We start from the raw sequence: 12,888 nt of genomic DNA, 5'->3' as shown, positions 1-12,888 counted from the left end.
GCTCAGAAGTTTTGCTTAGACAGTTCTGGGCTAGAGGTTGGACTAGCACAGCTATCAGTTCTCAAACTCTCATGGAAGTGAAAAGCAGAGCCCTCTCTACTTGTGGAAAATCTGGGGGTTCCTATGGTTGATCGCTCCTGTGAGATGGGAAGGGGTGACAGGTTCCCTCTCGGCACAGTCATACAAATGGAGCGGCCACAAGCCTCGAAGAGTCCTGCCGAGGGGCACAGCAGGCCAACCTCTTTGATTCATAGCCACAAACACTTTCCAGGCAGCCCAAGGATTCCACAGGAGTGAGGAATGAGCACAGCAGTTGCATGCGGTCAGTGAACAACCTTCACCGCCACCTCTTGGCCTCCACTCGGTGCCTACAGTGTCCCTCCCTGACTGCAGTGCTCCATCTTCCTGACAGCACAGCCCTGTCTTGTTAGCCTCAGAGGTTGTGGAGTTGAAACCAGAGAAGTGGGGCAGAGATCTGTAGTTTTCCATACCAGCTCACACTATGGTATGAGCCATAATTTCTGACCCTCTTTCTCTGTCATACGCTCTCAAGTCATCTGTCTTTGCAGAAACATCCTCTGTTTTAACTTCCCACAGCCTTGGTGGCCACACTCCTCTCGCTTGGAGATAAAAGCCATTAGCAAAATGTCTCCCATCAAGGGAGAAGGTGAGGCAAAGTGCGGCACTAATGCATAATACTTTCACAGGGTTTGCCAGGGGTATGCAGCAGAAGACAACAGTGAGGCTGGTGAACTCATGTTCAGAAGGTGGCCTGACATCCACATAAAAGTCACTGCTGATCAAGCAGCCGAGGCAAATCTTTTGTTTTCACTCGTAGTATCACTGCTGACATGAGTCAACAGTGCGATGCAGCTGCAAAGGAGGCTAACATGATTTTAGCTTACTTTAGTACAGGGGTGCCCAAACCCTGGCCCGGGGGCCACTTGTGGCCCTCGGAGGCTCCCAATCAGGCCCTTGGGGAGCCCCCAGTCTCCAATGAGTCTCTGGCCCTCCAGAGACTTGCTGGAGCCTGCGCTGGCCCAATGCAGCTGATCTCAGCATGAGGACAACTGTTCGACCTCTCATCTGAGCTGTGGGATGAGGGCTCGCTCCACTACTTGCTGTTTCATGTCTGTGATGCAGCAGTGGTAGTGAAGGAAAGGCTGACCTTGCTTTGTGCAAGGCCTTTTATAGACCTTGAGCTATTGCAAGACCTTCATTCATCCATATAAGCTCCATCTCTAATATATTCATTTATGTAAATTCATTCAAATTGGAAGTGTAAATTAATTCTCTCTTTCCTGGCCCCTGACACAGTGTCAGAGAGATGATGTGGCCCTCCTGCCAAAATGTTTGGACACCCCTGCTTTAGTAGAACTGTAGCTTGAAAGTGATGAGAGCTTAGTGCTTTGCGCCCCCTCTAGCTACGCCACTGGCAAGAAGCAAATACAAGTGGCAAAACACAAACAAGAGGCAAATAAATGAGCAAAGGATCCCATCCGGAACTAGCTATGCACGTGTGAGTACACTGTGTGCATGCTTTAATTGAAAGAATTATCTAAAGGAGCCTTGATACTTGCAGAGGAGGAGCAGAGGCGTGTGCTTGGTTTCTGCTGAGGAAGAAGGGAGAAAGTGCAGGGAGGTCAGCGATCAGATTGAGTGGAGAGGCGCTGCCATGCTGTGGTTCTCAGGTGGCTCACCTGGCAGGGCAAGCGGTTTCGCAGGAAGAGCAGGCTGCAGAGTGACTGAAAGAGAGAGAGCAAAAGGTGGGCGTGAGGCAGGGAGGAACTTTAAGCCTAGCCCAGGCTCAAGGGCCCGTCAGTGGTTCTGTGCATGCAGGAAGAAGATAATGTGGCAATGAACAGAATGGAGGCTGAGAACCCCATCCTATGGCTGTCTATTCAGGCATAAGTCCCATTAGAGTCAATAGGGCTTACTTCCAGGTAAGTGAGGACAGGATTGCTGCATGAGTTTTCCAATGGCCTCACTCTTTCCCCTGCAAAGGCTTTTAATAGATGCCACAATGACTCTGAGAAAGGGTTGTAGCTGGGGGGGCAGCAGTTCCCCCCCTAGCATTTTTTCCAAAGCTGTCCACTTTATCTAATCTGGCACTATATAGGTGTTAGATAGGCGCTAGATGGGTGTTAAATAGATGCTATATAGGTGTTAGATAGGCATTATATAGGCGCTATATAGACATTAAATAGGTGCTAGATAGGCACTAGATAGATGTTAAATAGGTGCTATATAGGTGTTAGATGCTGTATAAGTGTCAGATAGGTGCTAGATAGGCGCTAAATAGGTGATAAATAGGCGCTATATAGGTGCTAGATAGGCATCATGTAGGTGTTAGATAGGCACTAGATAGGTGTTAAATAGTTGCTATATAGGTGTTAGATAGGCATTATATAGGCATTAAATAGCTGTTATGTAGGTGTTCGGTGCTAGATAGGCACTAGATAGGTGTTAGATAGGCGCTGTATAGGTGTCAGATAGGTGCTAGATAGGCGCTAAATAGGTGTTAAATAGGCACTATATAAGTGCTAGATAGGCATCATATAGGTGTTAGGTGCTATATAGGTGTTAAATAGGTGTACATAGGCGCTAGATAGGTGCTAGATAGGTATTAAATAGGTGTTAGATAGGTGCTAGATAGGCATCATGTGGGTGTTAAATAGGTGCTAGGCATCTAGGCATCATGTAGGTGTTAGATAGGTGCTATATAGGTGCTAAATAGGCACTAGTCAGGTGTATATAGGTGCTAGATAGGTGCTAGATAGGGTTATATAGGTGTTAGGCGCTATATAGGTGCTAGATAGGCATTATATAGGTGTTAGATAGGCGCTATATAGGTGCTAGATAGCTGTTGCATAGGCACTAGATAGGCATTATATAGGTGCTAGATAGGTGCTAGATAGGTGTTAAATAGGTACTTTCAATACAAGTAAATACTACCTGCATCACAGTGATATGTTTTCCTTTTGCAGGGTTACAGGCCTGTGTATTGCACTGGTGTGTAAATGAAAGGATATGTTGTATGTTATTTCTATGTAGACCAGGGGAGTCCAAAGTTTTTGGCAGGAGGGCCACATCATCTCTCTGACACTGTGTCAGGGGCCGGGGACAAAAAGAATTAATTTACATTTAAAATTTGAGTAAATTTACATAAGTTTACATAAATGGATATATTAAAGATGAACTTATATGAATGAATGAAGGTCTTGCAATAGCTCAAGACCTATAAAAGCCCTTGCACAAAGCAAAGCTGGCCTTTCCTTTGCTGCCACTACTGCATCACAGATGTGAAGCAGCAAGCAGTGGAGGAAGCCCTCATCCCACAGCTCACGCGAGAGGTCATACAGTTGCCCTCACGCTGAGAGCAGTTGTGTCTGGCCAGTGCGGGCTCCAACAATCTCCAAAGGGCCAGAGGCTCATTGGAGACTGGGGGCTCCATGAGGGCCGCATTGAGAGTTCTCGAGGGCCGCAAGTGGCCCCAGGGCCTGGGTTTGGGCACCCCTGATGTAGATAATACCTTTTCCATTGCATGCAGAGATGCATTTATTCTATGCAATTTATTGTTACATGGCTTTACAGATAATGAATGCATCTTTCAAAAAAAAAAAAAAACCACATTATTTTCTCTTCATGAAATTTGGGGAAGTTTTGGGTATTTGATGTTTCTCCAGACTTATCCTTTCATTTTGCCCACCAGTATAGCGACCTGACATCATTGCCCCCTTGAAAAAATAGTTGCGCCCCCACCTCTAGAATCCTGGCTACGGGTCTTCTCTGAGAGAAGAGCAATTTCACACACATGTCCCAAGAGATGAAGTTCGCACTTCCCCCCCCAACAGATGAAGGCGTAAATGGTTTGCTCAGTAAAGCCACTCTTTTTATGCTGGGGGGGGGGTCTGACTAGAATAGCAAAGGAGCCCCTGTTCTCCAGAGGCTGGGGGCAGATTTCCCAGGTTCTCACCTATATGTACTGAAAAGAAGAGAAACACTAAAAAGGGCAGGTAGCAGGCAAAAGACTGTACAGTTAATGGGCTGCATCTGGGAAGAAGGGAGATAACTCAGAGGTTTCATTCATTCCAAGCTGTTGGAATGAGTCAGAATCCAACAAGCCAAGTCTTGTTGCTCAAGCTGGAGCTGCTGAGTAAAACTCTGGGTCAAGGCTCAGAAATATTCAGGATCTGGGAGTGTTCACAGTCCATCATCTTCCATTTTAATGGGCTGGTGCTTGCAAAATTCTTTCTCGTCATCTTTTCACAGCCCTTCCCCTTGCAGTCACCACAGACAGGCTATCAGCTGACAGCGTTCTGCATGTTCCAGGGACTGAGTACCCCGCTGGAGTCCTTGACTTGTGAGCTGCTGCGCATTCATCTCCCATATCTTTCCATTCAAGGCCTGCTAGTGAGATAAGCGATTTGGATACGTTCTTGGGGCTGATGCTTTTTGTCCTTGCGCATGAAGTGGCAAGTAGGGATATTTTCCAAGGAGCTGGGGAGTTGACAAATAACCCCAGCTGGATCAGTATGTGCAGACCCAGCTTAATGAAAGACAGGCACAGTCTTGCATTGCAAGGGGGCCATGAGACAGTGGTGTTCCCGGGGGGGGGGGGCGCAGAGTTAAGTTTAACAGGGTGCTGCAACACGCTTTGTAAGCTCTCTCTCCCCCTTGTTGTCAGAGCCGTTTCAGGTGACGAGAGCCTCCCTGCCAGCACCTTTCCCCTCTGAGCTGCCACAATGTGCCTTGCCGTATGTTTGCGACAGCCATTGTCCGGGCAGTACATGGGCCACAGTAAGTTCACACTTACATGGGAGCAAGTCCTATAGAGCTCCATGGGGTGTACTTCTGGGTAGATGTGCCTAGGCTTGCACTGTGTGTGATGCGGCCCTGGCATTTGAATCACATTGGGGATCACATTGGAGATTTGGGGATCACGTTAGGGATTTGGCCCTGGCATTGTGGACCCCTGAATTAAACAAGCTCTGGCCTACTCTACACAAATTTAAAAACCCTAAATGGCTCTGAAGGGGAGGGGCAGCTTGCATGCCGTGGTAAGGCTCCCTGCAAAACTTAGTGCTTTGCACACCCTCGAGCTACGCCACTGGGAACTTCAAATGAGTTGTGACTTTTGCTAAGACATCGGCTTCATTTTTTCTCATTAGTTTTTAACATTTTTAAAATCCTCTTGGTTTTGTTGTTTTTTTCTGCTTTGATCTGCTGCTTTTGGGTTGTTCAAAAATTGATTAAATGTTTTTTTTTTAATTGTTCTTGTAAACTGCCTTGAGGCTGTTACAGTCAGCTGGACTGCAAATGCAAACAGAAAATGAAATGCATCAATGTTTCCTAATCCTTCTAATTGGCCTTTTATAATGATTTCCGTTTGCATTTTGCTTGATGTGTGAGTCTGGAAACCGCCTTTTGCAGTGCGCTGGCAAACTAGAAAGCTCTTGTTGCAACACCTGTTGTGGGAGACTTGTGTTGCCTGCTGGTTTCTGCACAAATGACAAGGACAGGGGAAAGTCTGGTGGAGAAGAATCCTTCATGGACCTCTCTGAGCCATAAATTTCTCCTGGGAACTCCAGCGGCCAAGGACGCAGCACGTCTCTGTCATGAGGAATTTGAACCTCTCTGGCTGTGTCATGCAGGCCACAAGGCTGTCCCTAAATTTTGGCAATAGCAGACCAGAGAGAGCCCTGCTTCATCACAAAACCAGCCACAAGTGAGTGGAGTCAAGGCTATGCCCTTCCCCTCCCTTCTCGAGGAACATGTCCATTTTACAGTTAAGGGGGCAGACCTGGTTTCACAACTGGACAGTGCTAATGGCGCCAGGCTCCCACTGAGAGTTGAGGAGTGAAAGGTCAGACGGGCACCTGGGTCACTGTCTCTGCTCAGCCATGGCAGAGACATGGCAGGCCTGGAAACTGCTGCTACCTTTCTTGGCTGAACCTGCCCGCCTCCCAAGGAAAGCCATTTCTCTCTCTCTCCCCTTCTCACACCCACAATGATGCAAAAATAAATACATTGTACCGTCTTCCTCAACTTAGATGTGATGGTGCAGACTGTGATGAAGGAAATGCACTCTGCCAATGTTCAGAGGAGCTCTCCAGCCAGCAAGCAGCTATATGCAACATGTGGCTATTACGGGACGTGCGAGTGGCCTTCATGTGTAAAAGAGGTTCTGACTGCGGAAACCTCATTTTCAGTTAAGCAGGATGGGACCCCCCCACTCATGTGCTTTCAGCGCATGTGCGCTGTGGCAATCATTAATCCAGGTGTCATTTTCGAGTCTACGGCGTTTGGGCCTCTTCAGCCTAGAAAAGAGACGCCTGAGGGGGGACATGATTAAGACACAAAATTATGCAGGGGATGGACAGAGTGGATAGGGAGATGCTCTTTACACTCTCACATAACACCAGAACCAGGGGACATCCACTAAAACTGAGTGTTGGGAGAGTTAGAACAGACAAGAGAAAATATTTCTTTACTCAGCGTGTGGTTGGTCTGTGGAACTCCTTGCCACAGGATGTGGTGATGGCGTCTAGCCTGGATGCCTTTAAAAGGCGATTGGACAAGTTTCTGGAGGAAAAATCCATTATGGGGTACAAGCCATGATGTGTATGCGCAACCTCCTGATTTTAGAAATGGGCTATGTCAGAATGCCAGATGCAAGGGAGGCACGAGGATGAGGTCTCTTGTTGTCTGGTGTGCTTCCTGGGGCATTTGGTGGGCCGCTGTGAGATACAGGAAGCTGGACTAGATGGGCCTATGGCCTGATCCAGTGGGGCTGTTCTTATGTTCTTAACTACAATTCCCAGGAAGCCTTGCAGGTCTCTTGTTATCTGGTGTGCTCCCTGGGGCATTTGGTGGGCCGCTGTGAGATACAGGAAGCTGGACTAGATGGGCCTATGGCCTGATCCAGTGGGGCTCTTCTTATGTTCTTATGAGTCGACAAGAACAAACTCTGCTGCAGCATTTGCCTCCCACACCTTGTGCAACTCCAGCAGCAGGCCAGACTTGCACTGGTGGAATGGGCTGGACTGATGCTCAGGGCACACCCCTCCCCTCCCACTCTCGCCCCAAGAAGGCTGGCCCAGCTCATTCCTTCTCTTGGCTGTGCAGTACTTATATCTCCCAAGCTGGCCAGCTCTGCAACTGCTGAAGAACCAGGAGACCGAAGGCTTCGCCAGCACAATGGCTCAGTGCGTCTCCAGCCTCGCCCGCCTCAGACCGTGCGCACGCAGAGCTTGGGTTACCCCATCCTTCAGGCTGCTTAAGCCCAGCCAGGCACTTGACAGCAGGCACCCGGGGAGATGCTTCAGTTATACCCACCAGCTTCAGGATGATCTTGGCAACACAGGGTAAGCATCTTACCAAACTCGTTTTTTTCCCCCCTGCAGCCAAGACACGGTTTGTGATTTCTTCAGGAGGGACACCTGTGTGTCTTCGAAGAGGAAGCAAGAAATGGGTGAGGCGGGACCTCCTTTGTTGCCAGCGGGGCTTCCTCACTCTGCATTGCTTTCAACAACTGAAAAGGGAAATCTAGCCTTACCCAGTGCTTCAAAGAGAAAACACAGGCCTGGGGTGTAGGTTTGCAAATGGGGCAAACCACAGAGAAGTTTCTGGCTCTGTTAGGACCTGCTTGCAGGTTGGAGCACCTGGAGCAAAGAGCAGCCAACCAGAGCACTTCACATGGCAGAAGGTGCTCCTTTCAATAACCTGCTTCCAGGCCTCATAAGGTATGTGCTTGTTCAGGGCTCAGTGCAACTGGAGATCATGCTCGACCCCCTCTGGCTCAGCTGGCTCATGCCAAGTGAGAACCAAAATACCAGCACTGAGTTTTTGACCTCCTTAATGATTCAGGCCTCAGGAGCCACTGGCCCCTTTCCCAATCTGGCAGCAAGCACATGGTACAGTCTTGGCCAATCTGCAATGAGGATTTAATTCTGCAAACACCAAGTAATAGACTGTCAAATTGAGCTTTTGGTTATGGGGCATGCCAAAGTTGCCTGACTTGTTCTGACAGCTTGTACTGTTCTGCCCACAGTTCCACGGCTGGAGTGACGGTGCATTTTATTAACCGAGATGGAGATAAGTTGTCCGTCACAGCTAAAGAAGGGGAGAGCTTGCTGGATGTGGTGGTCAAACAGAATCTCAACATTGATGGATTTGGTAAGTGAAGCAGCCCCTTCCGTCCTCTTGCAGCTACTGATCAACTTCAGGTTAAAAAAGCCTGTTCAGTGCTAGGCTCTGCCCACTTTCTTTGGGGATGTTCCTGAGCTCTCCTCAAAGATGCCTGGAAGGAACATGGACTTTCTAGTTCCACTCCTGATGGAAGTGGCTGAGCTGTTTGCATCTCTGCTGCAGCAACCTCAGAAGGATGGGACGCCTCATTTCCTAACATGCTGTGCTTGTGATTGACCGCTTTATCCCCTTGAGATCCCACCCTTTCCCCCATAAGCTCATGGCAGCATGCACAGGAGCAGTGGCAACTGGGATGGGCCACGGTAGGTGGGTGGGAGTGACAAGGGCACCACTTGAATCCCCTGTCCTCACCATGGTGCCAGCGAGTGGAGCTCAGTGCTGTGTTTGACAACAGAATGACCCTTCCACTCAACCTTGCCTCTGTTTGGCTGCAAATTGTGGCACTCTGGAATCGATCGGTGGTGATGCAATGATGCACTAGACACCACCAACTGCAGGCCCACAGCTGCCAGCTGCATCAGGCGCTGATCTTGAGACTTTTCGGCGAGGCCTCAAGACCTTTTTGTTTAAACAGCCCTTCTGAGTTCATGGCCTTTTAAAACATATTTTCTATATCTTTTTAGTATTTTTACAGGCCTGATTCCTCTATGATTTGCTGCGTTTTGCTCTTTTTATCTGACTACTGTTTTTATGGGTATCTGTTAATGTGTTTTAATATGTTTTTATTTGCAGTTAAATTATGTTTTTAATCTGTTTTTAATATGTTATAAGCCGCCCTGGGTCCCTTTCGGGGAGAAGGGAGGGATATAAATAAAGTTGTTTATGATGATGATGATGATGATGATGATGATGATGATGATGATGAGTGGGGAGTGTCCTGTAGCAGAGAGGGTGACATCCATCCCAGGTGTAAAATGCACCAGCAATGACACTGACTCCCAACAAGCCCTGCAGGCTGCAAGACAGTCACGGACCTGTCCAAGACCTCTCAGTAAGTGTCATGTCTGTGACTGAATTGGCACCCAGTTCTGACACTTTCAAAGTTTGTTCCAAGCTGCCTTGACTGTCTCTTGTTGGAAGGGAAAGGCAGGAATAGGTATTTTGAACCAACCAAGCCCCAGTCCTCTCCAGTTCAAGCGCCACTGCACTCCAGCTGGTTCCACAAGTAGTCAGACTGGTAGAGCCAGAGCCCCCAGGCGGGATCCTCTTCTGGCGGATCGTTGGCTGCCTTGCACAAGCAATAACTCCGTGTTTCTGGTGAAGGTGCGTGTGAAGGGACGCTGGCTTGCTCCACGTGTCACCTCATCTTCGAGGAGGAGGCTTTCCAAAAGCTGGACCCCATCACCGAGGAGGAGCTGGACATGCTTGACCTGGCCTATGGACTGACTGACACGTAAGCATAGTGGCCCAGTCCTGGAGCTCCTCTGTCACACCTGGATAGGAATGGGTGATGGGGACAAAACTGAGCACCCTTGTTGTTGGATAAACAACCCCCTGTACCCTTTGAGCTGTCTACTGCAATGTCTTCCATAGCCAAGCACAAGCCCAGGCCCAACTACAGGGAGACTGGCTCAGGACCATGCTTGTGGGGGGGGGGGCTAAGCCTTTGCTCCCTCACGCCTTCCCTACTTCCATCATAAAAACATAAGAACGGCCCCACTGGATCAGGCCACAGGCCCATCTAGTCCAGTTTCCTATATCTCACAGTGGCCCACCAAATGCCCCAGGGAGCACACCAGATAACAAGAGACCTCATCCTGGTGCCCTCCCCTGCATCTGGCATTCTGACATAGCCCATTTCTAAAATCAGGGGGTTGCACATACACATCATGGCTTGTAACCCATAATGGATTTTTCCTCCAGAAACTTGTCCAATCCCCTTTTAAAGGCATCTAAGTCAGATGCCGTCACCACATCCTGTGGCAAGGAGTTCCACAGACCAACCACACGCTGAGTAAAGAAATATTTTCTTTTGTCTGTTCTAACTCTCCCAACACTCCATTTTAGTGGATGTCCTAGAAGCAACTGTTAGTTACAAAGGGGAAGACGCAAACAGATCTCCCTCACTGAAGATCTTTAAGCAGAGGCTCAATGGCCACCTGCTGTAGATGCTCTGTGACGCTGCTCAGGGCCTGCCTGGTGCTGGCCTCCTTGCCTGCCCATCTCCCTCCCCTCATGGAGCCCTGGAGACTGGGGGACACAAGGGGGGTGGGGGAGCTCTGGGGGATTGAGGTCCTGTCCCTGCCTGGGCATGCTGCTGCTGGAGGGCCTGCAGGGTCCACCTGGTGATGGCCACTCCTCCTCTCCTCCCGGGACAGGGAGCCCCCCTGAGGTTTGCAAAAGGGGCAGCGCAGGTGCTTTGGGATCCCAGAGCTTGGCGGCCCTTGTCCAGGAGCCCGCTGGGAACCCTGCAGCCTCCCTGACCGGCGCCAGCAGTGAGCCAGGCACCCCTGCCTGCGGGAGTCCAGCAGGGCATGCGGCTTCCATGCTCTCTGGGTCCTTTCCAGTCCCCAGAACGAAGGCCCCTGGGCTGAGCTCCAGGCACACAGGGCGACCCAGGTGGCGGGGCTTCTCGGGATTCGGCTCAGCCACTCATATGACTCGGTCACCCATCTATCCATCCTCCTCTTGAATGGTCCCTGAGCTCCCATCCTCACACTAACTTGCACAGGAGGAAATGGGACTTTCTCTGCTCAGGGTCCGACTGAGTCACCTTAAAACAGAATTGAAAACCTTTTAATAATTTTTTGGGGGAAATGTAAAAACCTGATGCAATACAATTGTCCTGTCCATCCTGCCCTGCGTTCCATGAGATACAGAGCTCAGTATATCCCTTGTATCGCGTGGCTGACCCGCCCGACTCCAGGAGGCTCACAAGGGGCAATTTTTAGTATACCTGGATTCAGGATACCTATCAGGGGCTCAGATTGAGACGGCGTCTCTCTCGTCGTCCTGCTAAACTCACTTCAGAATTGCCCAGAAAACAGACCCCACAAACTGCAGCCATTGGAGTTTTTCTGTTTTTTCAGGTCTCGCCTTGGATGCCAGGTGCAGGTGAAGAAGTGGATGGATGGCTTAACAGTCCAGGTGCCCTTGGAGGCCTCTGACATCAGGAAAGAGCTGGGAGTGGAGAAGCAGGGCAAACAATAACTCGAATGGGCTTCTGAGGAATGGTCTTCCTGCAGTGTAATCACTGTTGTGTTCCTGTGTTTTGAGAAAATGGTTATCACTGGACCAAACTAGACTATATGCACACACCTGCCCTGTTTGCCTATAAGGGATGTGAGGGCTCGCCAGCTTATACCAAAAGAAGCATACAAAGAAATGGAATTAATGCCCCCATCCCACCCCTACTCAGCTGTTTTTCATATTAAGCTGTTTTCTTCTGGCCAGTCTCAATTCTGCTATCAGAAGATATTGGGCAGCTGTTGACTTCAAGCCCTGCCTGTGAGCCTGCAAGGGGCATCGAACTTACCCGTGCTGGGCCTGGAAGAACGGACCTCTGCTCCATCTACCACGACTCTTCTTGTTTTGCAAAATCAAAACGTCAAACCGATCTCCAGTTGCCCAGAGTGGTAAGCAAAATGGACTTTTGAAGTTGATCCTTGTGCTGGGAAGAGATACAGTTTGTACCGCTGTGTTTGGATACAGAATGACTTTCTGGGACCATCTGATGTTGAAGCTAAACAGGTGAGGATCTGATCAGTGCCTGGATGAGAGCTCATGGGAGCCTCAAGTCAAGCAAAGTATAAAATGTGGATTTTTTTGGCATGAAAGTGACTCCTTTGGCATGTAAACGCATGACATTGGCCTGACTAGGACCAATTGCCTCTCTTGGACCAATCAGTGGGTTCTTCACCTGCTATGCATTTCCTACACACAAAACTGTTCTGCATGAAATCATTTGTAGATCATCAGACATTAATAACTCTACTCTCACGTACTTAAGCTATTTCTGCCCCTTGTTGCATATACACAACAGGGACAAAATGTGTGCACTTGTGGGCCAGGCAGAAAAGGGTTAAGCAGTGCATACATCCAGTGCACACATCTTGGGAATGTGCAACCAGACTACACCAATACAATTGTCACATGATACCACCATCTCTGTAGAGGTCTTATTTCCTACACAAAGTCAGCATCGGAGAAATACTGGCCAACAGCTCTGAGATCAGGCTTGGAAAAGAGCTTCAATGAAAGAAAGGCTTTTTAAGCCCTCCAGGTTCCTCTCCAAACTTGAGCTCTTGAGCTCAAACCCTGCTCCATTTCCTTTTCATAGTCTCTCGGCAAGTTATCCTTATCCTTATCCGAGGATTTCGGTATCTGCAGGTGCTCAGCTCACAGCTAGAGGGCCTCATAGGAGCTCCCAGAAGTGACTGAAAGTGCCAGTCATGTTCGAGAGGGCCCCTGTGGATTTAATCATCTGTGGAATTCGGTATCCACAGGGGGTCCTGGAATTGATCCCACGTGGATACCAAGGGCCACTGTACTTCTACAACCCCTCACTCAAGCCCCCTACTTCCCGATATAGAAATGCAGCATGGGTGATATTCTGTCTAGCCCAACAACAGTCCTGATCTTTTGTGAGGATGTCAACATAAGGACTTTGAAAGTAGCATTTTTTCATGAGCACTGGCCAAAAAATAAAGAGGCATAATAAAGGCACAAAAATAGACA

At 49.0% G+C, this 12,888-nt stretch overlaps 1 protein-coding gene across 1 annotated transcript; it reads left to right on the top strand.

Annotated features, from left to right (window-relative positions):
* The first annotated feature begins 6,892 nt into the window (after window positions 1–6,892).
* Window positions 6,893–12,881, top strand: LOC136663042 (adrenodoxin-like). Its single transcript, XM_066639941.1, has 4 exons — window positions 6,893–7,367; window positions 8,054–8,178; window positions 9,475–9,604; window positions 11,241–12,881. Exons 1-4 carry the CDS (start codon window positions 7,201–7,203, stop codon window positions 11,359–11,361), a joined length of 543 nt encoding a protein of 180 aa, XP_066496038.1. The 5' UTR covers window positions 6,893–7,200; the 3' UTR covers window positions 11,362–12,881.
* The last annotated feature ends 7 nt before the right edge of the window (window positions 12,882–12,888 follow it).

This window comes from Tiliqua scincoides, chromosome 12, assembly GCF_035046505.1.
Source record: "Tiliqua scincoides isolate rTilSci1 chromosome 12, rTilSci1.hap2, whole genome shotgun sequence".
Taxonomy (NCBI): domain Eukaryota; kingdom Metazoa; phylum Chordata; class Lepidosauria; order Squamata; family Scincidae; genus Tiliqua; species Tiliqua scincoides.
The sequence above is the reverse complement of the archived record's forward strand: the minus strand, read 5'-3'. Positions and strand labels throughout refer to the sequence as shown.

Coding starts and splice junctions, on each gene's coding strand:
- LOC136663042 (XM_066639941.1), top strand. CDS start 7,201: ATGGCTCAGTGCGTCTCCAGCCTCGCCCGCCTCAGACCGTGCGCACGC. Junction 8,179..9,474: donor TCTCAACATTGATGGATTTG/GTAAGTGAAGCA, acceptor TTTCTGGTGAAG/GTGCGTGTGAAGGGACGCTG. Junction 9,605..11,240: donor GCCTATGGACTGACTGACAC/GTAAGCATAGTG, acceptor CTGTTTTTTCAG/GTCTCGCCTTGGATGCCAGG.